The sequence below is a fragment of the Sciurus carolinensis genome, chromosome 13 (genome assembly GCF_902686445.1).
Source record: "Sciurus carolinensis chromosome 13, mSciCar1.2, whole genome shotgun sequence".
NCBI classification, from domain to species: Eukaryota; Metazoa; Chordata; class Mammalia; order Rodentia; family Sciuridae; genus Sciurus; species Sciurus carolinensis.
Genome location: NC_062225.1, coordinates 49347076 through 49371201, shown reverse-complemented (window position 1 = coordinate 49371201; position 24126 = coordinate 49347076). Strand labels below are relative to the sequence as shown.

Sequence of the window (24126 nt, the reverse complement as noted above, 5' to 3'; positions counted from 1 at the left end):
CTCAGTGGAACAGCCCTTGTCTAGTATGCACAAAGGTCTGGGTTCCACCCCAGCACTGTAATGAAAATAAAATGCACTACTACAGCAAAGATGATATCAAAATCCTTAGGAGTGATCACCTATGACTTATTTGAGAGACTGAAAAGTATTGTCTTTAATTATTTAAGTTGACAAATGTATGTAGAAAATTTTAAAGATTCAAGTAGCATAAAGAGGTTTACATTTGGAGACAGAGCTTAAAAAAAATCTGAGCAGTTATCCGAGAAAAGGAAGTAGGAGAACTTACGCAGGATGTTGCTATGCAAGTTCCCCAGTCATTGTAAGTTTCTACTGTAATGTTGGACAAAGCTGTTCTAAGCAGAGGGCACAGAAGCTCCCAAAGCTTCTCCACCTACACAAAACAAAACACATGTGTGAAAGTGAGCAATACATAGAACATTTTTCTTAAAAGAACACTTCCTGGAAATGTACAAACTGATAGATCAATTAAATTATTTTCTAGAAAACTCAAATAATCCAAGAAAGTACCTCAGCATTTTTTTCATCATATATACACAGGTACAGGTCAAATTTCCCCCCCAAAACACTATTCAGGAAAGAGAAAAAATTTTATATGGTTCCTTATAAAATCTGTCTTGGAAAAAATGAGGGTAGGGGTGAAGGAGTGGGGAGAGATCCATCAAAATAAAGATTGAGGGAGTAGAAGAAAGCAATTGAGGAGGAGGGAGGAAGGACAGAATAAAGGAAAAGTAGAATAAATCTGACCTAACTTCCCAATGTACATATATGAATATATTATAGTGAATCTCACCATTATATATGTCCACAAGACTCTAATTTTACCAAAAAAAAAAAAAAAAAAAAAAAAAAAAGTAGTAGTAGTAAATAAATAGAAAGATGAGTAGAATTGAGGAAAGGAAACGGGGGGAGGGAAGAAGGGGCAGGTAAGGGCAAGTACTGGAGACTTTACTTGGAGCAAATTATATCCCATGCATTTATAATTATGTCAAAATGAATCTTGCTATTATGTGTAACTATTATAAACCAATAAATTAAATAAATCACAAAAATAAAAAAAATGAAAGGGAGCCTTCTTAATAGTGATGCCGAAACTCCACTCCAGGCATAAACCAAGACACTCTCATGCTACCCTTAGCATACTATAAGCAAAAACCTTATTTACCTATTTCTTCCACTTCTGGACAAGATGCTAAAGGTCAGGGACTATGTCATATTTATGATGCACATTTGCTTCTCTGAGATTAGTCCAAGGGGCGAGGGAGAAGAAAGAAGTCCTTTTAAATTTTTTAATAACAGTACACTGGACTGAATCAAATCTCAATTTTAAGTTTTATATGTTTATCAAGGTCATCTGACTGAATCTTAAAATAGGAGGCAATGACATTTAGGATTTAGCCTGGGGTATAATCTTCAAATTTCAAGTATCCCATTACAATAAATAGCCTTTTAAAAACTGTTTAGTTGAACAGAGACTGAATATATGTGTGTGTGCTTCTCAAAAGTTAATGAGAATCCAAATTGTGAATCTTGATTAAAATGCAGATTATGATTAATCTGAGGGTGAGGGGACCTGAGATCTGTCTTTCCTAACAAGTTCCCAAATGACACCCATGCTGCAAGTCCACTGGACTTTTATTTAATTATTTATTTTTAAATTTTTTTTTTTCCCCCAGTATAGGAGACTGAATCCAGGGATGCTCTATCACTGAGCGAGTCAGCCCTTTTTATTTTCAATAGGGTCTCACCAAGTTGCTTAGAGCCTCCATAAGTTGCTAAGGTTGTCCTCAAACTTATGATCCTCCTGCCTTAGCTTCTCAAGTCACTGAGATTAAAGGCATGTGCCACCATGTCTGGCTGGACTAAAAAAGTTTTTAAAAAATAGACAAAGGGTTTGAGATATAATTTCTGCTGAAAGCACCAGGCAGTTTTTTAAAAAGGTGAGTGAAGGAGATGTGGAATACAGGTAACTCAAAAGTGGCTCAAACTAGATATGGTGGTGCATGACTTTAATCTCAGCTACTTGGGAGGTTGAGGCAAGAGGATCATAAGTTCAAGGTCAACCTAGGCAACTTAGAAAGACTGTCTCAAAATTTTAAAAGCACATTGGAGGGCTTGGACCACAGGTCCAATCCACAGTACCACCCCTTTCTCCCATGATCACAAAGTGGCTCTAGTAAAGATAAGCAACAAGGATATGTGCAACATGTTTAGTACTCCTAAAAGTTGGTCCAGCAAATGTGTTCTCTTTCAGGAAATAGTGACCTACCTCATGTTTAGGCATTTCTTATATTTGACCACATTCTTTTCAGTCTAGTTCACATTTTCCTAACCAATTAACCTGAGGGCAAGGATGTGAAACTAAATCTTACAATTAAAAAGAGTGATAATCTAAAAAAGGAGCTCAAACTCAAACTGTCTATAATTTGGGAAAAGTAATACAGAGAAATAAAGAGGCTTAGAGAAAGGATTTGATCAGAGGCTAGAAAGGCATCATGAAGGGAGAAGCCCATATGCAGTACCAGCTAACTGACAGAAATGCAATAATATGAACAGTCTCCAAGATCTTACCCCTTTTTAAAAGAAATCAGAATTCATTTTTTTCCCTTATGATCTATCCTGACTCCCCTTCTCCACTATTTTAGCAAATAACTCAAAATTTTTAATGACAACTGAATGTTGTTCATAGACCACAAGTTTTTAGCATGTGCTCAAAACCAATACATACCAGATTTTATAAGATTGAACATTTCACTTTTTAAGTATCAATATCAAATGTGGTAAGAATTCTATATAAATATATAATGTACTATAAAATTACATCACCTTTTCAAATGTCCAATGCTTAGAACCTCTGATTAAACCAGCTATAATTTCCGCAACACATCGCTGGGTACTTTCATGAGAATCTGCAACCAAACGTTCTAAATGGGGCTTCAGAACTGGCAGAAAGGCATCATCAAAATTTCTAAATATACCCTATAAAAACAAAGAAAATTCAGTAATTCTTCCTTAATTTAGAATTAAGTGATTATTAGTTTTACATTACTGTGCTTAAGATTCCAAGCACTCTCTCCTTTAGAACTTAACTGCTTTAACAATGTCTGAGTTAAAATAAGGTTGACATTTTATATATCACATTAAAATGCAACTAAATAGACATTAATAATCTTTAGAATTTAAAAAAGGATATAAAAAGCATAGTATTACTTTTGCTTCTAGTGTTCATTACAACAATGAACACTAAAAAGCTTGCTGTACTCATTAAAATAAAATCTTGACCTTAAGCCAAGATCAATGATTAAGACAAATTCTAGTGCCATTTTAGATGAAGACAGATGGCTAAATTTAAACTTTGATCCAATATTTAAACCTTACGAACCTATAAACCAAATAGTCACTGAACTTTAAAAAGACAATATGTAAATAATAGTTACCTTAAAGAGGCAAAAACGTCGGGGATTAAACTTATCTTTTCCTTTTCTGTCTTCTAAAGATAGAAAAGTAATTAACTGTTCAACAAATTTAGGATCAGAAAAATGATCAAATATAATCTGTTCTGCCTATAAAGTTAAAAAAAAGAACAATGTTCAGGGATTAAAATCTATTAAAAACATGATTTTGAAACTTTAAAATTGTAGGATTTTGATTCAATGGAAGGTTCTTATTTTGTTCTAAAGAATTTTTAGTTCTCACAGAAACTATAATGCTTTCTAGAACCAAAATAATACCTCCCCCGTAAATTGCTAAATCCATAAGAATAAGTGGAATTTTTTTTTCATGTCCTCAAGTCTGGATCTCTTTATCTCATACTGTGAATTAAGTCAACAAATATTCCACTTGAGAAATCAAAGCTTAATTATTTAGCTTTTGTACTGCCTGCTGTGCAATTTATGAAAATAACCAAACTGTAAGCCAAACTCCAACAAATGTTGACTATATTTACATAACACCAAAAATCAAGAGGAAAACTTTCTTTAGAATCAGCAAAATTAGATTACTATTATTTAGGAAGAAATAAACTTAAAACTCATTAATTCTCAAAATTTGATAAACTTATTCAAAGAAGAGTAAAAAGTTTTGGCTTTAATCTACGAACATCTATTTACTCAGTACCCATCATTTATATGCAATATGATTAAAAATCAGCAATTGTCTTTGACTTTTGATACAAGAAGCTTGTATCAATTCCAGTCTCACGAAGCATAGGAAAATTCAGACTGCAGAAAGGTCTTATGAGTGTAGAAGGTCTTTAGTCAAAAACACACACCTCTAGCCCCAAGAAGTTCACACCAGATCAAAATCTCATGAGAAAACATAGAAAGATCTCAGACAGAAATATGATCTGATTTATCACTGGGAACTAGATTAAAAAAAAAAAAAAAAACTCATAAAATGCAGATAACGAAATTTATCATCACAACTGTTTATGTGTTCAGTAGTCATTCACATTATTGTACAACCAATGTCCCAAAGTCTTTTCATCTCATGAAATAAATACTCTATACCTTTTTACCAACCCAGCCCCTGAAAATCACCACTCTATGAATTTCACCAGTACTGGTACTCTCTATAAAGAAAATTATTTTAGTCTTATTATTTTATGCATTTTACTTATAGTGTCTTCAAAATGATTAGAATTACTATACTTTTTAAAGCTGAATAAAATCCCATTATAGGGAGAACAAAACCAAAAACCTTATATCAAACAAAACTTATATAAAAAACTAGCAGCTAACTACACAAAAAGCAGCACCCAAGGGAGTGCTTTAGACACACTGAGACCTGTGTTAATTCACAGTAACAGGTATTGGGACAGTAGTACACATTCACTGAAATACCTGAACTAGTAAAAGAGACATGAACCAGGATTGAAATAAGTCAGCAGTTTACAGTAAGATGTAAATCATTTGAAATCATGGTGAAATGAATGCTTACCTCTGTCATATCCTCCCTGCTTCTGCCAAGCTTAGGTTGCTCTTCCACACCAGCATAAACAACCATATTCCTATACAGTAAGAGTTTATATTTGTAATATACAGAGAAAAAAAAATTAAAAGCTTCATAGGTGAAAAACATTAGAAGGAACTTTTAATAACACCTTAATTAAATGTTAAGTTTAGGGTTATGCATATGTCAATAAAGGTCTCTGTCTAAAAAATCTATCACATCATTGTGTCCTGACTGACAAATTATTGAAGTCAACAGTGAAGTATTTCATGATCTGATTTACATATGGATCTATTATAAATAGAAATGTAATTTAGAGCAGCTATTAATAACCTCCTTTGCTACATAATGATGGTATTAAGAAAGGTTAGAACTTCTAATATAAAGAAAGAGGCAGAAGAGGCATGCACTGGCAGGAGCAAAGGAAAGAGAGGAAGGGAAAAGGTGAAAAACTTTCAATGACTCTGAACATCCACAGAAATCCAACTATGATAAATTATATCAAAGGCTTTTTAATGAGGAGATACATGCTAAGTCAGAACTTACTTTGGCCAGGTATAATACCCCCAGTGAGTTTTTTCAACGAAGCAACTTGACTCCCATTCTTTTTTAGTTCTTGGTATACTTTTGCTATCATAATGCAACCAATGATTATCAGGCCTATCACCAGCAAGAATTTGGGTGGGTTTAGGATAGCCACCTACAAAAAAAAAAGACAATCAAATTTGATTAATCTAAAATCATTTATACACAGCTGGGCACACACCTATAATCCCAGCAGCTTGGAAGGCTGAGGCATAAAATCTCCAGTCCAAAGCCAGCCTCAGCCACTTGACAACACACTAAGCAACTTAGCAAGACTCTGGCTCTAAATAAAAATATAAAAAGGAGCCAGGCATGGTGACACACACCTGTAATCCGGGAAGGATAAAGGCTGAGGGAGGAGGATCAAGAGTTCAAAGCCAGCCTCAGCAAATTCGAGGTGCTAAGCAACTCAGTGAGACCCTGTCTCTAAATAAAATACAAAATAGGCTGGGGAAGTGGCTCAATGGTCGAGTGCCCCTGAATTCAATCCCTGGTATCACCATCCCCACCACCACAAAAAAAAAAAATTAAAAAATAAAATATAAAAGGTTGGGGATGTAGCTCAATGGTCACATATCCCTGTGTTAACCTGGTAAACCACCGCCAAATAACATTTATACAACAATTATTATCAGCTTTCAATCAACAGTACTACTATAATTCTGTCTTTATAACAAAGCACCATCTAATAAAATTCTCAAAAGACCATAGGGTTGGAGGTGCAATTCTGAGGCAGAGCACTTCTTAGTGTATATGAGGCCTTGGGTTTGATTCCTAGCACTGCAAAAAACAAAACAACAAAAACAAAGCCCTACATATAAATGAGCAATTAAGGGGAATTTTAAACCAGAGGAAAAATGATGGGATTATCCACTAAAAGATTTTAGGATACTTATTTTGGGGAAGACATATGCAACACACTTCATTCCTGGCAGCAAAATTAGAAAGATGAACTTTAAAAAACTTTTAGCTTTGAATTAATTTTAAATGTACAGATCTTAAGAAATTCCCACATATCCTTTACTCAAATACCTCAAACTTTTGACATTCTCTTTCTCTTCTCTTCTCTCTCTCTCTCATACGTACACACACAATTTTTGGAACAATTTTAGTTGGAACTGTGGACATACTGTCCCTTATCTACAAGGGAGTACTGTGAGTACTTCCTATAAATAAGAATATTCTTTTACCTAACCTAAACGAGACTTTCAAAACAAATAGTCGACACTGGTACTGTACTATCATTTTAGTTATCTCAGTGAATGTCCTTCATCTCTAAAGGGGGAAAAAAAATTAAGAATTTTTCCCAATCTATGCTCCCATTTAGAATTAAACAAAAGAGATGTAACAATTAAATGCAATGTTTTAATCCAAGATTGTTTCATTTATCAGGAAAAAAAGAAAGGATTTTCTTTTGAAACATACTGGTAATATAGTAAGGTATAAATAAGAAAATCAAATTTGCCCCTAATTACATTACCCAGAGAGAAACTTTTAATGAACTGATGATGGCTTTTTTTTTGGGGGGGGGGGGGGTAACTGGGGATTGAACTCAGAGAACTCAATCACCGAGTCACATCCCAAGCCCTATTTGAGTTGCTTAGTGCCTCACTTTGCTGAGGCTGGCTTTGAACTCTTGATCATCCTACCTCAGTCTCCTGAGGTGCTGGGATTATAGGCGTGTGTCCCCACACCTGGAAATAATGGTTATTCTAATTCTCTGAAATACAGTTGGGTAAATAATTAGTATAACTGCTTAGTGGGTAAGAGAAATAATACAAAGTAGATGGTGTATATTTGCCCAAGTCTACAAGAGATACCTGTATTAAGAAAACAAAGGCTTGGTGGTGTGGCTCAGTGATAGAGCACTTCCCTAGGTTCAACCTCCAGCACACACACAAAAAATCATATGAAGATACAAAGAGTTAATCTACTTTTGTAAATACTTATTTTATCCCTAGATTTTATTTTCATTTTTTCTTCCTAACATTGCTTTTATACTTTGTGTTAATATCCACAGAATAATATTTAAGACCAAGAACTATGATTTATAATTTTCAAGGAAATTTTGTAAATTTTATTGAAAAGCACTATCAATTACTTTTGGTAATACTTACTGATTTCATAAGGGTTGATGGTTAACTTTTTGTGTGTTCTCTTTAGCTGCTTGAGAATTCCAGTAACAGCTGAGATGGCCATCTAGAACACAAGTAACGTACAAGTATCAAAAATTTTAAATCTCTTAAAAGGTTGACTGCTTTACCCAAAGCAGAAGCTGTATATTATTTTTTGCCAAAACACCGACCCAATGATAGATGGTGGAACTGCCTGCCACAAGAATGCTGGGAATGTGTCATTAATAGCTGCCACTCTTCAACCTTAACCCATGCTAGTTCTTTAGAACTTCAACCTTTTCTCTGTTCAGCTAATATCTGCTCATTTTTCACATCTCAGCCTAAGCATCTTTTTAAGAGTTTTCTCCAATGTACTAAACTAGGCCAATGCCCTACTTTAAGTCTCTAATACTTTAGAGCAAAATCAAAAAAGTTGTACCTGCATATATTTTCCCCTCGTGAAACACTGCACACCTAATTTTCTAATTTTTCAATCTTTTTGATTAGCCTACAAATGTTTTCCCTGCTGTATCTTCAGTGTTGAAATGTATAATGCCTGAAAATGCCCTCACATTTGTTGAATGAAATATTATCGTCTCTGAATCAAGAGATTTCAATTATTTCAAGTTAATAATCTTCAACATATTAGTGTGTGTGTATATATATATATGAATATATATATATATATATATATATATCTGTAAAAAAATTACAAGCTTCAGATGAAATAAATATTCTCAAACCCAATACTGTAGCTAAAGAACGTATTTACCTTTCGAACTACAATTGCATCATGGTTGAGATTCTCAACAAAAAACCGTATGGCACGAAGAGGCAACACTCGATCATCTCTCAAGAGTAGAGACAGAAGTCCAATGCCTATATGTTCAAATTTCCAGGGCCTTAAAAGGAGGGCAAGTCACAAAGCACATTACTCATAAAACCACTTTTTAAAAATATCTGTATTTGAAACATATAATTTAAGTTCCTCAAGAATTGTAATAGGTATACTGATGAAAAATAATGCCACCATTAACCCCAAACTTCTCCATCCATTTCCCTCTTAGTTTACTTCTAAACACACAAACTAGAGTATGATTTTCTGTGACATAGTCATTCACAGTTCTCCATGTAGAAAATCTCTATATATTTATGATAAACATCTTGAGGATTCTTTTAGGGTTTGGGGATATAGCTCAATGGTAGAAAGCTTGCCTAGCATGTACAAGGTTCTAAGTTCAATTGCTGGTACCACATTATGGGTCCGGGGTGGGACGATAGACTTTGTACTCACAGATTTCTTTGTTCCACACCATCCAGTAAAGTGTTTACCAAATTCTCATAGTTCCTTAAAAAAATAAAATTCAGGTGAGGTTTTGTTTTACCTCAAAACTAGGAAAAACAATGAACAACATGAACCTAAATTTTAGCAAACCCTTATTCTGTTTCTCAACACCAGACTACAAAAGGCCTATTTAAGAAGCCAGTCAGAATGAAAACAGATAAATAATCAGAAACTGGGAGAACAAAAAGGGCTGGGTACAGTGAATATCAACTGTTTTTGAGTAGACATTCAAAGGAAAAATCTGTGAGTAGTAATCAATTAGGAATGTTCTACTTATATGTTATGTTGGCTATCTGAAATATATTAGGTAGGCTATAAAAAGACATTTTAGAAAAAAAGTCAGAAACAGAGGTGTGTACCTATTAGTTTCAGCACTCAAAAAGGCTGAGGTAGGAGAATCACTTGAGCTCATGAGTAAAAGATCAGCCTGAGTAACATAGAGAGATCCTGTTTCAAAAAAGTATATAAGCCTAATCATATATTAAATAAGAGGCAACACCATAATCAAGTTAGAAAGGCTCTTGCTTGAGTGTCATCAAACCACTTTAGTTTTAAAAGTACAAAAAGTTTGATACTAAATTCGATAAAAAAAAATTAAGAGGTATTAAGCAATACATGTGTTGGGATTTAATGACCAATTATGTCATTAAATGTGTACCAATTATGTTGTGTCTGATATATTACTAAAACCAGACTTCCCATTGAAAAAAGTTGTAATATTAAAATAAACCTTTATTTTTAAGATGCCATTTTCAACTTCCATAGGTAAAAATGAAAATAAGAGCTCTGAAATATTATTTCCCAACTCTTCTATTTTCTCAGAAGTCAATGTGTAAATATGATGTCATCTATCTCAGCAGACTATTCATCAATTACCTTAGGGCATCAGCATTCTTTTCTTGTTGGCGTTTAAGCCCTTCTTTAATTTTTTCTGGGCTAAGCGATGTCTGGTTGACAGAAGGATTTGGTGACTGTTGAAGTAATTCCGCTATTGCAACACATGACTTTGGAATCTTATTGGAAAAAAAGAGAATTCTGATACATACAACATGGATGAACCTTGAAAATGTTAGGCGAAGCAAACACAAAAGGTAACATTTTATGATTCCTCTTCTATGAAATATCTATTAATGGGCAACATAGGGAGACAGAAAGTAGATTAGTGATTTGAAAGGGTTAGAGGTGGGCTGGGATATGGCTCAGTTGGTAGAGTGCTTGCATTGCAAGCACAAGGCCCTGAATTCAATCCCCAGCACCGCAAAAAAAAAAAAAAAAAAAAAAAAAAAAAAAAAAAAAGGGTCAGAGGTGAGGGGGAAAGGGAAGTGAATACTATTGGATTCAGGCCTCTTTTTGAATGGTGAAATCTTCTGGAATTGGAGCAGTTATATGACTGTGTGAATATACGTTCATGAACACATAGGAATATAACTATTAAAGATGAATTTATGATGAGTGAATTATATCAATTTAATTTTTTTAAAGCCTAATCCAGTGATAGTTGCAAACAGCAAGATGAATTTTATCAAAATGAAATACGTTTAAAGCAGTGGTTTTTAAACCAGATGAGGGATATGGATCATAATCACCTTAGGAAAGGGGGATTCAGCTACTCTCAACTTTCTTTTACTCACCCTTTCATGCTGAGGGTGTGGGTTTATGGCATTTGAGAAGTTCTTAATATAATCTGCTACATCTCTCCATTTGCAAACTAGTAAACCTTATACTCTTACCTATTTGTCAAATCATTCAATTTTAATATTCCATATTTTAAATTATGAACCCAGAGACCAATCTTTTATTACACTGGTTATGTCCAACCTCCTATAATATCATCAACTCTGAAAAACAAGGCTATGGACACACATGAAATAACAGTAAACACAACAAGGTAATAATCCACTATTGCCTTTTGATAGAAAAATGGCCTGGTTCTCTCCTGGACATGCTCAAACTTGCTATTCCACCTTGTTCTCTACAGTAATGATCACTAAAACCACAAAATGGGAACAGAAAACAAATGTCTTTAAAAAAAAAAAAAAAAAAAAAAAAAAATCACTGCAGCTACGTGTGGTGACCACATGCCTACAATACCAGCAACTCAGGAGGCTGAGGCTGGAGGATCACAATTTTAAAGCCAGTCTCAGCAACTTAGCAAGGCCCTAATGAGACCCTGTCTCTAAAAGTTAAAATATATAAAGGAACTGGGGATGACCCAATGGAAGTGCCCCTGGGTTCAATCCTCTGTACCAAAATCAAACAAACCAAAAAGACACTGTAAAGGCCACGATTATTATTGCTGAAAATATATCAGAAAAAAATAAAAGCATTTAAGTAAGGCAGTCTTTCCATTAAAACTGAAATGAAAAAATGTATTTGCTTACTGTGAAGTCCAAGCCAATTGTTTCATATTGCCTGTGAATCTTTTCTGCAAGATCATCAAATAGTCTCACGATTGATGGCTTTTCCAGTGACATCGCTTGGCTAAGCCCTGAAGAAACAATTGCTGGCCAAGTCTGCACAATACAGTCCCAATCATGAAGGTTTGCCAAACAGACGCCACTGTGATTTCCAAGGAGACAATACAAAGCACCCTGCAGGAAAAATTAAAATTTACATGGAAAATAAGAGACATCATTCAGTAGCAACAAACACATCTTCGTGTTGTTTTTAAATTTACAATGACTAAATGCTTGATGTTGGTTCATAAAATAGGTTCACTAATTTAACATTTTACTTTCAGAAACCTGAATTAGTGGTACCCACTAACAACTTCTCTAAGTCATTTAACAGAGGATTTACTGAAAGAATGGCTATTAATAAGTAATACAGAAATATATAGATGTTTCTAAGAACATAGATTCCATTCTAATATTCTTTTACTATATTGTAAAGGCTATGAAATGTGCCACTCAGTATCTTAGGGCATAAGCCTTGAAATAATTCATTACATAATAGTTAAAATCCAGTTGGCAGGGTTGAGGCTGTAGCTCAGTGGAAGAGGGCTTGCCTCGCACCCATGAGGCACTGGGTTCGATTCTCAGCACCACATAAAGATAAATAAATAAAGATACTGTATCCATCTACAACTAAAAGAATATTTTTTAAAAAATCCAGTTGGTAAATATTTAAATAAGTATATAAAAACTTGGTTATTTATACTATGGACATTTTACTTATAAAAAGGCCAATGCCATAATTTATGTTTAATTTATTTATAATTTATTTATTTATTTCATTTATTTATTTACCCTTTCTAAGTTACCCCTTTTCCATGAAAGAGTTATGCATATCAAAACATTTTATTTCCAAAACATTCACTGTAACTTGAATCCAATCTCCTTTCTTACCTGCCCTGTATTTGACCTGTCTATAGGTTCTTCCTAAGGTTACTGGGTATCCTCAATTTTGCTGACCTAACATATTTTTCAATTTGGATCTTATTTCACCTCTCAAATTTTGTCCATATATACCGTTCTCAGTAAGATCAGCTATATGCTATCCAATGTGTCAGACTTTCTATGGCACTCAACACTGAGGATTAGCACACTTGCTGTTACACGGTATCTGTCCCAACTTCTCATCTCTGTCACTACAGCATGAAAGCAGCTATATACAATACAAAAAGGAATGGACATGGTTGTGTTCAATAAACCTTTATTTACAAAAGTGATGTAGTAACTATTGTTGCTGATCAGTGTCTTACAAGACAACTTCAAGGAATATGTTTAGAATGTTTATGCTCATCTTAATCCTCTCTAGAAAGATGGTGTTGCTGACTGAGTCATCCTTCTGGAAAGATCTCTCTTGCCTACTGTGATTCCTCCCCATTTTATGACTTCTTCATGTCAGTCAGCTCTTCTACTTGGCTTCCAATAGGGGGTTGGGAGGGTGTTCTTTTCTGAGATAGTATCTAACTATGATATATGTGCTGGGCTTAAACTCCTGAGTTCAAGTGATCCTCTCACCTCAACCTTCTGAGAAGCTGGGACCACAGGTGTCTGTTCTACTTGGCATCTAAAAAAGATTCTCAGTACATGCCCCCTTGGACCTCTTCTCATCCTACCTGTAGGCTCTCCAACTCACACCCAAAGATTTCAATTATCATCAGCATAATGGAAATGGTATTGTTAAACTCAGATATCTAACTCCTTCTTGATATTGCCTCTTAGTTTATAGGAACCAAATTAAACTTGTCCAAACATACAAATTCATTATCTATTCGGGGTTTCTCTCTCTCTGAAGTGCCAAATAACCAGCTGTACAATTCAGAAGCCTATTAATTGACATCTCCTTTTCAATACCCTCATATTAATTCAAGTACTATCCATTCTCCTAAATAACTCTCAATCAATCCATTTCTCTCTGATAACATAAGTAATCATGTATCTTATCTAGAATCTATAATAATCTCTCTCTATGAGATGTAGTATTCCTTATCTTATGTCATTTCCTTCCTTTTCTGCACAAGTCAGATAAACTCACTCAGTTGCTACTCTCAACTTCATGGTTTTTGATACCTCTTTTCCTTGGTTGAGTAAGTCTCTTCAATCATCATTGCTCCTGTTTTATTCAAGAAAGTCTGCATCCTATATTTTCTCTGTGATAATACTGATTATAACATAGGTAAATAAGTAAATAATTACAGAGAAAAAGGAGACTGTAACAATTTAAAAGGTAAATTGTACCAATGTCTTTCATTTACTTTGAAATACGTCAAAAAATAAGATAGTGGGTGGATAAATATGTGCTAAAGCAACCAGAGCTGGGGATTGAACCAAAGGCCTCAGGAATTCCAGGTATGCACTGTACCACTGAGCAATATCCCTGGCCCCTAAAAGAATAGAATCTGAATGGTGCATATATAGATATTTACCACAGAAATTCTTTTGGCTTTCTCTATGTTTGAAATTCAGCCAAGTAAAACAAAAACATGAAATCTTATACCTTAAATTGCTGTTGTGTGACATCTTGTCTGTCAGGACGTAAAAACTCCAAAACCAAGGGAATAATATCTCTGCAACAGAAGTTATATGCTCCTAAAGCAGCAAAAAATGTTTGCTGAGCCTTATTTCTGACCTGGAGAAAGTATTAAAAGCAAAGAACTATGATTAAATGATAGTAAAATTACAAAAGATTCAACTGAATTATCAAAACCCATTAAAAAACCAAGTAAATGATTATCAAAAGGAAAGCGCATTATCACCAACTGCATCCCATGGTTTAAAAAAGAGTTACACTGGTATAAATACTTTGGATAAAGAGAAGAATGAATGGAACCAATAAGCATTTGTTTAGTAACATAGATAAAAACATAGCTAAAATTAAGCAGCAAACTAACAAACATTTTATTCTGAGTCACTTTAGATGAAAAGTGTCAGATTTTCTCTTTTGTCCACTCAGGAAAATTAAAACTTTTGCCAGAAGGAGCTTAAGCAAAAGAATCAAAGAACCTGCAAACTTCTCAATGCAAACCTTAAGTATAAGCATCATACACTGTAAACCCAAATATTCAGTAAAAAATTTTAACCTATGGATCTAGTTCAATAGTAAAAGATATGTGATTAGAGTAAAATCACCACATTCTATATATTTCAAATTCTTTAAACATTACTTTAGAACTAATTTGTTACAAACTAGTCACCTAATGTATATTACTTTAGAAGGATAGAATAGTTCACTGTACATGAATGTCTTGCTTTTTCCAGTTTTTGTGCTTGGAGATAATTTCTTGGTCCTATGCTACTTTAAGGGATTTTTTTTTTTTTAATAAATATTTGAAAATACTTAAAATTTCAGAGGTATTTTCAATAACAATGACTTGCAGGGGGCCTAGATCAGCTAATGGTTTTCATTCTTCTTGATTGTGTAACCTGTGGAAGAAATTATTAAAACTCCATTGTTAAGAAAGGGATATTCTGATTCCATGGAATAAAATGAGAATGTGGAAGAGGCACAGTGTTTGGATAAGCCTTACCTGGCTGTATGAACTTGTAGATAATCGAAGAAGATCTCTGATCATATCTTGATGTATCTTTTTGTACTCACAACCCTCAACAGTTAGTGTTCGTAGCTAAGAAAATATATGTAAATCAGATCTTCAAGAATTTAATAGAAGTTCATTTAATTATTCAAATCACAACTAAATATTTATCTGAAAAACTGGCATTTTAAAAAGTTATCATGATTAAAAAAGATATTTACCTCATGTTGCAACATTACTCTGTCAATCAGTAGTGCTCTGATATGTTGCTTTTTCCCATGAAGCTGAAAAACAAAGTAGTGAACATTTTCCCAAGTGACTACAATGAATTCCTTTCAATACTTAGCATGTGGTAGGACCCAGGTTTAATCCCCAGAATTATTTGATTAATTTTATGGCTAATAGCAGAAAAATCTCCCTTTTAAACAGTCATTTTTTTTCTGATGTTTATTAATGAGAACCAATGCATGGGAGAACAAGAGTTGATCCTTATTCATTGAAATACTAAAAGGACAAAAATAGCCTTCTAAGAAAATTGCTCAATTCTATTAATGTCTATGAAGAGCCTTTCTTGATTAAGTGCATGTTTACTATGAAATATATCTTTTATATTTCTGAAAATTATCATGTTAACTTTTGTTCACATAATATTCCATCCAGTCACACTTGAGACTCAGATTATGCCCCTTTCATAGCTTTACTGCATTAGTCAAAGTCCCTAAAATTCCATCCTTTTCAGAACACTTAAATCTTCCATTCTAATGCCAGAGACTAGATGCAGATTGTGGTGTCCGTCCCCCGATATCTTGCCTACAACAGGGATTCAACTATCCTTCCAGTTTCCACTCTGAATCTCTTAGTATCTACTTTTCACTGACATTGCAGAGCTTTACAATATTCAGAGAACTGAATATTAAAGAACTTTTAGGTCTAGGGATATAGCTCATGGTAGAACATTTGCTTGTCTAAAACAGCTGGCACAACTAACATATAAGCTTTACAGGTTCAACGTCAGTAAAAGTCCCCTATAGAAGAACATTGCTATGAACAATTTCCCACTCAGGTACTCTTTCTTCTGTGCTCCCAGAGAAGCTTATATTAACTTCTACCAGGGCACAAATATTAACACAAGATGTATTTTTCTCAGATTACACAAAGTGCATGCCTGTGGACAATTCCTCCTAGTTTTTTATTTCTTCACATTCTTACAAGACAGTCTAAATGCTGTTGTCCAAATTCCTACGGAGAGTTCACAGATGATTCTGAATAAGTAAAATACACTATTTTTAAGATTCATATGATTCATACCATGATGTTTTTACCCTTCACATAATATTTTTAAATCTATTTTTATTTCTAGGGGAAACTTACTCTGTATGATAAATAATCGGAAGTATCTATTCAAACTTTTAGGTGAAAATACTGACCCGATTTTCCATGGATTTCTTTACTAAGTTAAAACTTTTCCATCGAGAGTCAAATTCATGCTTGTGAGATCCTTGGAACTGTAAAAGGTCTCCAACAATCTGTCAAAAAAATTTCAGATTTTATTTACAAATCAAGTTAAGCGTGATGATATTACAGAACTATAATACAACAAACATACCTTTATGATAAGAAACAAGGACTTGGTGTCATCTTCTGAATTATCAAGTATGTGGTCTGCAATGGGAAATGAAAAATATTTGGTTAAAATATTTTAAATTACTCTAAGAACTCCAATTCATTAGTTCAGGAAGAAAACACTGCCCAACATGCTCACCATTTAGAATAAAATATATAAACAAAAGCACATATGCTACAGAATAAAATTCATAAACATCTATTAGTACAGATAAACGAAATATATACATATATACTTACTAAGAAGTTTCCTGATGACCCTGGCAATTGCTTCTCTGTGGTTCTCTCTGGATAGATCTGTTTTTTAAAAAACAAGAGAAGGAATTTTAGAATGCTCCTCAGACTACTAAATTTCCCCCCCCCCCAATGCTGGGGATTGAACCCAGGGTTTTGTGCATGCAAGGCAAGCACTCTACCAACTGAGCTATATCCCCAGGCCCCAGACTACTAAATTTTATATCAACAGTGTGTGTGTGTGTTAAGGGATAAAGCTCGACATGGTAACCCATGCCTTCCCTAGTGGCCCAGCTACTAGGGAAGCTAAGGCAGAAGGATTACCTGTTTGAAAATACAGTAATACAAAAAGGCTGGGGATGTAGCTCAATGGTAGAGCACATATCTAATATGCTACGACTTGGTTTCAATCCCCAGTACTAGGGGACGGGGAAAGAAAGTAGAAAAAAGAAGGGAGGAGCAGAGGGGGAAAAAAATGAACAAAACACTCAGGCAAAATCCAAACGGTTGTGCTTTTATCATAGTTGGATTAATGGCTAGTCATGACACTGAATAATTCAACTTTCAAAACCGCCACATTTAAACTTGAGAGGCTCAGGCAGGAGGATATCAAGTTCAAGGTCAGTTTCTGAAAAATTAGCAAGACCCTGTCTCAAAATAAAAATAGAAAGGGCTGTGTGTAGCTCAGTGGTAGAATGTCCCAGGTTCAATCCCCAGAATATATCATAAAATGACTAGCTTCTAAAACTTTGTCAGTGGGAGGGTGACAGAAGGAAGATGGAAAAGGAGAGGAAAAAACACCTTTGTGGGTATTTTGAAGGCTCTAATCACTAACTAGAAAACACAAATATATGGGATTTCTTGACCCCAAACCAAGCAATAATACTTTATCAATTAATATATGCAAATAATTCTAGTAGTAATCCACCTATATAGAAGTGTGCTAAAAGTTTCTATTAATGTTGGATTCAGAATATTAACACATAAAATATTTTGCATTAGTCTATTCTTTATTTATTGTTGGTTTTAGGGGAAAACTTCACCTCCCAAAGGAGGTGCTGTGGTTTGAAATCTAGAGCCTTCCACATGCCAAACACACACTCTACCACAGAGCTACATTCCCAGCCCTGTTTCACATAAATTAATATAAAATTTAACATTTGGAGATGTAGTTTGTGGTAGAGCACTTGACTAACATGCCAAGGCCCTGGGTTTGTTCCCAAGCATGACATACACGCACATACACACAAAATAAAATAAAATTTAGTTTACTCCAATAGAAAGATACAAAGATTATTAGAAAATAAGATTATAATATTTTCATTCACATCAAGTGTATTAGTCTCAAAAAGAATTTTAAACATAAACCTTGTGATATGGGAAAACCTGCCTGTCTACTCAGAAAGTATTCACATTTATTGACCCAATTTCTATCTTTTACTGATTATTATTTATATAATTTTCCATTTTCATTAAAAAATGATCCTATGTAATTCATTCATTTTATGTATCAAATAAAGTCTAGGAAAATCATAACTAGAAAACTATTCCATATCAATCCTAATAGACAAAAACAGTTCTCACATTTTTACTCAGATTAGGGCTCACATACCATATTCAAGTCCAGTATACAACTTCGTCTCCTCTAAGGACACCATACTTGGTACCCTGTATAGAAACAAGAGTGCTTCCATTTATTAATAATACCAATACAACAGATGAAAGGGGAAAAGGCTCATTGCTGGAATATTTAAATTAACACAAAGATAATTATTCTTTAACCCAGAGACTTCCAATCTTCAAAGTTCAATTCTTTAAACTTCTGAAGACTAATACTGTTTACTTCAGAAAGAACCATATTATTTACCTTAAAGAAAATGTTAACTTAGTGTCTTCAAGGTGAAAAATTCACCTCCCAAAGGAACAGAATATCAATAATTTAATATTCAAATATAAAAGCTTAAATCTGATGATAAACATTTATACATTCATACAAAGAAAATGCAGCTTCATTAATTATATAGCAGTTAGAACTCAAATTTTATTAAAGCACATATAGCAGAAAATTTTTATATAATCATTACCCTCCCTTTTAAAATTAGCAAAATGGCTATGTCCTAGTATCTACAGTGAAATGCTGCTCCTCTTGAAGAAACTGACATGTAAAAATACTGCATTTCCTAAAGATCTCCCACAAAGAAATGTTACCAAAACCAGACCCATCTAGTCAAATCATTAAAAGGTTATAAGTCACCTTTTAGGTATGTGAACATATTTTATAAAATAAGAATCTATGAATCTGAAATATACATTCTCATCAATAAAAAGTATACCTTAATTTTCAACATTTTATTTCAAAATAATGAGATTCAATAGAACCGCTGGCTTTAAACTAAGATGATGTTTTCTAAACAGAGAAACATGAGTACAAACGCCAAAGAAACATGAAGAGAGCAGATTCAATGCAGGGCTAATTAATAAATGAATATAATATTATTACTCATCACTAATGAACTGTGCAGCTCTTACTGTGAAAATACTACTTTAAAGAACAATGCAGCCAACATAATACTCCCAAAATATTTAAATTAATGAGTTAGCTCTATCTTAATTTGTTAGTTATGAATTCTAGTATTTAGCTAATAATAGGTAATAAATAACATGATTACTAGAATGCCAGCAATTTTAACATGTTTCTCACAATAATATGGAGTCTAGGATAGCAATAACACCTTCCCAAGTTCAAAATAAAACTACAGAGTGTAAACAAAGAATGACTTCTTTTTCTCTAATTCACTTTGAAGTTCACTAATACTTTATTGTAATGTATGTTAATTTGCTTTACTGAGATTTTCAAGTTCAAATTTCCTAGAATTTGGTTTCTATTCTAAGAAGTTTCAATCTCTGGCAACAGCTTGCAAACTAAGCATCTTGTAAATATAATAAAAAAAATATCTAAAATCTATTCACTAAAAGGCAAAATGTTTCCTTTGCAATGAATTTCAAGGCTATTGTGATTAGATTTCACTAAGAGAAAAGATCTGTGCTCAGAGTAACAAGGATAAAGCACAAGGGAGTTACTGCCCTTCTTTCCTGGCAGAACACAAATTGTCACAGGAGAACAGATGCCTCTTCACTGCTGCTACAAACGTAAGTGATTTTCTAAAGTAGAAATGCAAATGTATCTCACCCAGTTTATACCTAATACCATAACACTGAATCAAGCCATCAACTCTGATTAGTCCCATTATTCTTATAAACAAGCATAAAAACAATCTATAGTAAATTGGTCTCCACAGTTTTCTCTTTATCAAACAAGATTAGATCACTAATATTATCACTTGAAATGCATGCAACAAAAACATCTGAAATGCATTTCTGGCTCCAGTAACACCCATGTTACTACAATCACATTTCAAAATAAGTTTCATCTATGAGGTCTAATGCTAATTTCTTAAATCTGTGTATCATTCTGAATTGCTTTCCTATTAGAAAATTTCAAGAAATATTACCTTTTATGCCATTCTGAAAAGGACTTTGTACAGGACTTTAAAATATTTATTTAAATAAAATGGCTTATCCTTTTCTTCTATGTTAAAAACCTGAATTTTATAGATAGATTCATTTTTTATTTGATCTCCTTATCTACCCTAAATTAATGAAACGCCAACTGCACTGGCATGTTTTATAGCAAATGTTTGTCAGCAAGTATAAATAGGTATTTACACTAAATATTTCTTCTGATCTTTAGTTGAATAATTTTGTAAGAGAAATCTCTATTACCCAAGAAAGGCTTTATGAATACACATACACACACACACACACACACACACACACACACACACTCACACACACCTTAGTGGCTGCCTTACAAGTCTACACATACCTAGAATGTACTCACTGATATTTACAACCGTTTTCAGGATAGGGATGTCGTCTGTGCTATGGCACTTGCCTATCAAGCTTGAAACTCTAGGTTTGATCTCCAGCACCACAAATAAATAAAAAAAATACAATAAAATGGCTCTTATAATTTATGTACATAACCTTAGCTGAACAGACTTAAGATGCTGGAGAGCAGATCTATATTCTGAATGAAAGCTATAGCAGCATCTATAACTGAAGTCAAATGCCATCATCTCTCTTCTTCCCTCCTGTTAATTTCATCCTACTTATTCACTGTCCATTTTACAAACTATTATCAATTGACCTCTTGAACTAAACACAATTCTAAAAAATAATGTACCACAATGTAAATAACACCATCTGCTGCATCTGCATGATCATCATCATCATGATCATCATCATAATATTAAATCAGTTTCATAGCTTCTAGATAGTAGCAGGTCACCCAATTTATAACATGGATTAAAATGTTTAAATCACTATAAAGACTATGAATTTTCCACTACCAAGTTATTTGTATCACTAGATGGCAATCTTCTTTAGATTTGGTTGGAGTAGAATTGTGAAAATAATCACTGGTGAGAAAGAGAGCACGATAAAAAAGGAAGGATCAACTAATAACAAAAGCAAATTACATAATACAAATCAAAAATGCAAATGAACATTAGGCAAAATGTGTAACAGCTATAAACAATAATAAAAAATTTTTCCTGTGTTTAAGTAAAAGAACATCTTACCCTTCCCCCAAATATCCCTCCCCTTCCAAATGAAAACAAACACAAGACAAAACCAATTCACTAACAGGATCCCCCCGCCACCCCGCCTTTAAAAATACAAGTATCTCACAAGTCTCAGTTGGCCTATTTCTGTGTTCTGTTACCCAATTCAATTTTGGGCATCAATAATAGCCATAAACACAACTGGCTCTTATTCTACCACGTGAACAACGGATTGTTAAGGAAAGAGAAACTTCATAAACTAGTAGATTTAAAATTACTCTCAGAATAGAAACTATTTCCATGTCTGACACACAAAGCTTTTAAAAATCAAAGAAAACAGTTAGAAGGTGAAATAAGCAGAAAACAGGGTTACTCACCGTGGAGTAGTAACTGTTTCCTTTTCTGTGTGCAGCTTCCCCAGCAGAGCTGGGTAGTTTCCTGGAGGTGCCAAGAGAGGTTAGCTAGCCCTGCCCCTCATTGCATAAGCAACACATCCTTTCACATATCAATGAATTGGTCTCACTCTTAGACCCAAGTTTTTTGTTTTTGGTTTTTTTTTTTTTTTAGTGAAAAGTCAGTAAAAGCTGAGAGACTAAGAATAATTTAACTAAGAATGATTTAATAGATCTATCAGAGAAAAGGGGGCACAAAGTAAAGAAGTATTTTGAGATGAAAAATGGTAACTCCTCTACCTTGAGTAACCCTGTTTTTTAGATGTTAATTTTTGGTATCCTGTGATAGCTGGTTAAACCTCAAGAAATTAAACAGAGTGAAATGAAAAAGGAGAAACTGACAATTTCAGAATTAAAGGCAAGTATCCAAAACTTCTGTGTGACCCTAGAAAGACATAATCCAACTTCCACAACTACAAAGGTAGAACCATGAATATAAGTTATACCCCTAATAATTCTCTTAAAATATTAACTAAAGGTTCCAAGAGAAAAATAGGGAGATTCCATTTTAAGATTAATTCAGCAACCTGTGGTATCTGACAAAATTGTTAAAAATTTAAATTAAGGTGTACTAAACTAAAAATTTTACCCTTAATTACTCTCAAGGTCCTTATTATACCCATACTTTCCAATACTGTTAAGTTTATAGTAAGAACAAGTATTTAGTAACCCTACATTGCTAAAGAACTAAAATTACAATGAGGAACCACTAGGTAGGGTCATTCATTTTTATAGTTAGGATTTAGCTTTTTATTTTTTGTCAGTCTCTAATCACACAGCACATAATATAGGCTTTCACATTTAGTAGCAGTTTCCCTAACAATGAGATTAAGATCACTCCATATAATCTATATTAGAAACGAAAATTAGATTTCTTTATAGGAAAACCCAAAAGTAAACTAAGCTTCTTGTTTTCTTCACTATAATTTCCCTTGAGGCAACTACTGTACGCAAATACATACAGAAGGCAAACAATACTGACCAATCTGACTGACATTAATTATAAAAGGTAGAATATTTCACATAATTAAGACTTAAATGATGAACATTTAAATTAAAAAAAAATTGAGCTGCTATGTACTTCTCAAAACAGATCTACTTTTTCAGCAAAGGAATAACATCTCATGATTCCACAACCAAATTGTCATTAATAAGATATTTCCTTAAGTATCTCAGACATTATACTTCAGCATTCATCGCAAATACGCATCCTTTGCTCTCCCCCACCTAGCACAATTTTCCTCCATCTTCTTTGGAGTAATGCCCTCAGTCAAGTCTTCGTTTCTACCTGTTTTAAACTGACCTGCTGAGAATCTATGAATTATGCTACTCATATTCTTTCTTCCCACTACGCAGTGTGATTTCTTATCACTGAACAATAAGAGTGATCACTTAAATTATTTTATTAGTTTTTTTCCATATCAATTTAGACAGTAGATTTTACCAAGTAGTGAACTATAGTAGAAGAACCATTTTAGAAATTTTAAATGCTATCTTATGAGACTTTTACAAAAAAGTAAAAATGTTATATATAAGAAATAAAATATAAAAAGGTCAAACTTCACCAAAATAAATTTTCAGATGAAGGTGATACAAACTATAAAATGAAAAAGGAATCTGTTAAGACCTACTTAAAAATCAAAGGAAGACTTTATAAATTCCCTCTTTTGGCAATTCAAATGAAAAGAGCTGACTTTATTTTAAATTCTACTTTATATAATTAGCCTATATAAAGTAAGTAACTATGAAAAACTTTAACAATATGAATTAGTCAATTATTTTTAAAATAGTCAAGTTTAGGAAATATTTTATATTTTTATTCTTAAATTCATTTAAATATATTATTTATATTATTAAATATATTTAATATGATTTCATTATACTACAGAAAATTCTAAGAAACAAAACTTTTCCATCTAAATTTATCTTTCCTTTTCAACTTTTCTGGGAAAACCCTTTAACATATAATAACAGTTTCACAGCTTATAATGAATAGTAATATGGACTATTTATTCTATGGCATTAAAAATTTTCATGACATATTCTTTTTCTTAATTGAAAATGATTTCATTATATAAAAATCTAATAGGTTATAATAACCAAATACATGAACTTTTGTCATGATGAACATTACTTAAAAGGACAAACACTTCCATTCTGTTTATTATTACAGTGCACACGGCATAAATAGAGCTATATC

General features: G+C 33.3%; 1 protein-coding gene across 1 annotated transcript in view; it reads right to left on the bottom strand.

The window, feature by feature from the left end:
* Psme4 (proteasome activator subunit 4) overlaps positions 1-24126 on the bottom strand; it is a 103410-nt gene that overhangs the window by 30039 nt on the left and 49245 nt on the right. The window contains 17 exon segments of the mRNA XM_047522318.1: positions 287-391; positions 2845-2997; positions 3456-3581; positions 4957-5026; positions 5515-5668; positions 7671-7752; positions 8440-8569; positions 8962-9015; positions 9889-10025; positions 11394-11603; positions 13957-14088; positions 14987-15082; positions 15214-15276; positions 16420-16518; positions 16599-16654; positions 16856-16912; positions 18462-18517. Of these exon segments, the coding sequence (XP_047378274.1) occupies positions 287-391; positions 2845-2997; positions 3456-3581; positions 4957-5026; positions 5515-5668; positions 7671-7752; positions 8440-8569; positions 8962-9015; positions 9889-10025; positions 11394-11603; positions 13957-14088; positions 14987-15082; positions 15214-15276; positions 16420-16518; positions 16599-16654; positions 16856-16912; positions 18462-18517 (1780 nt within the window).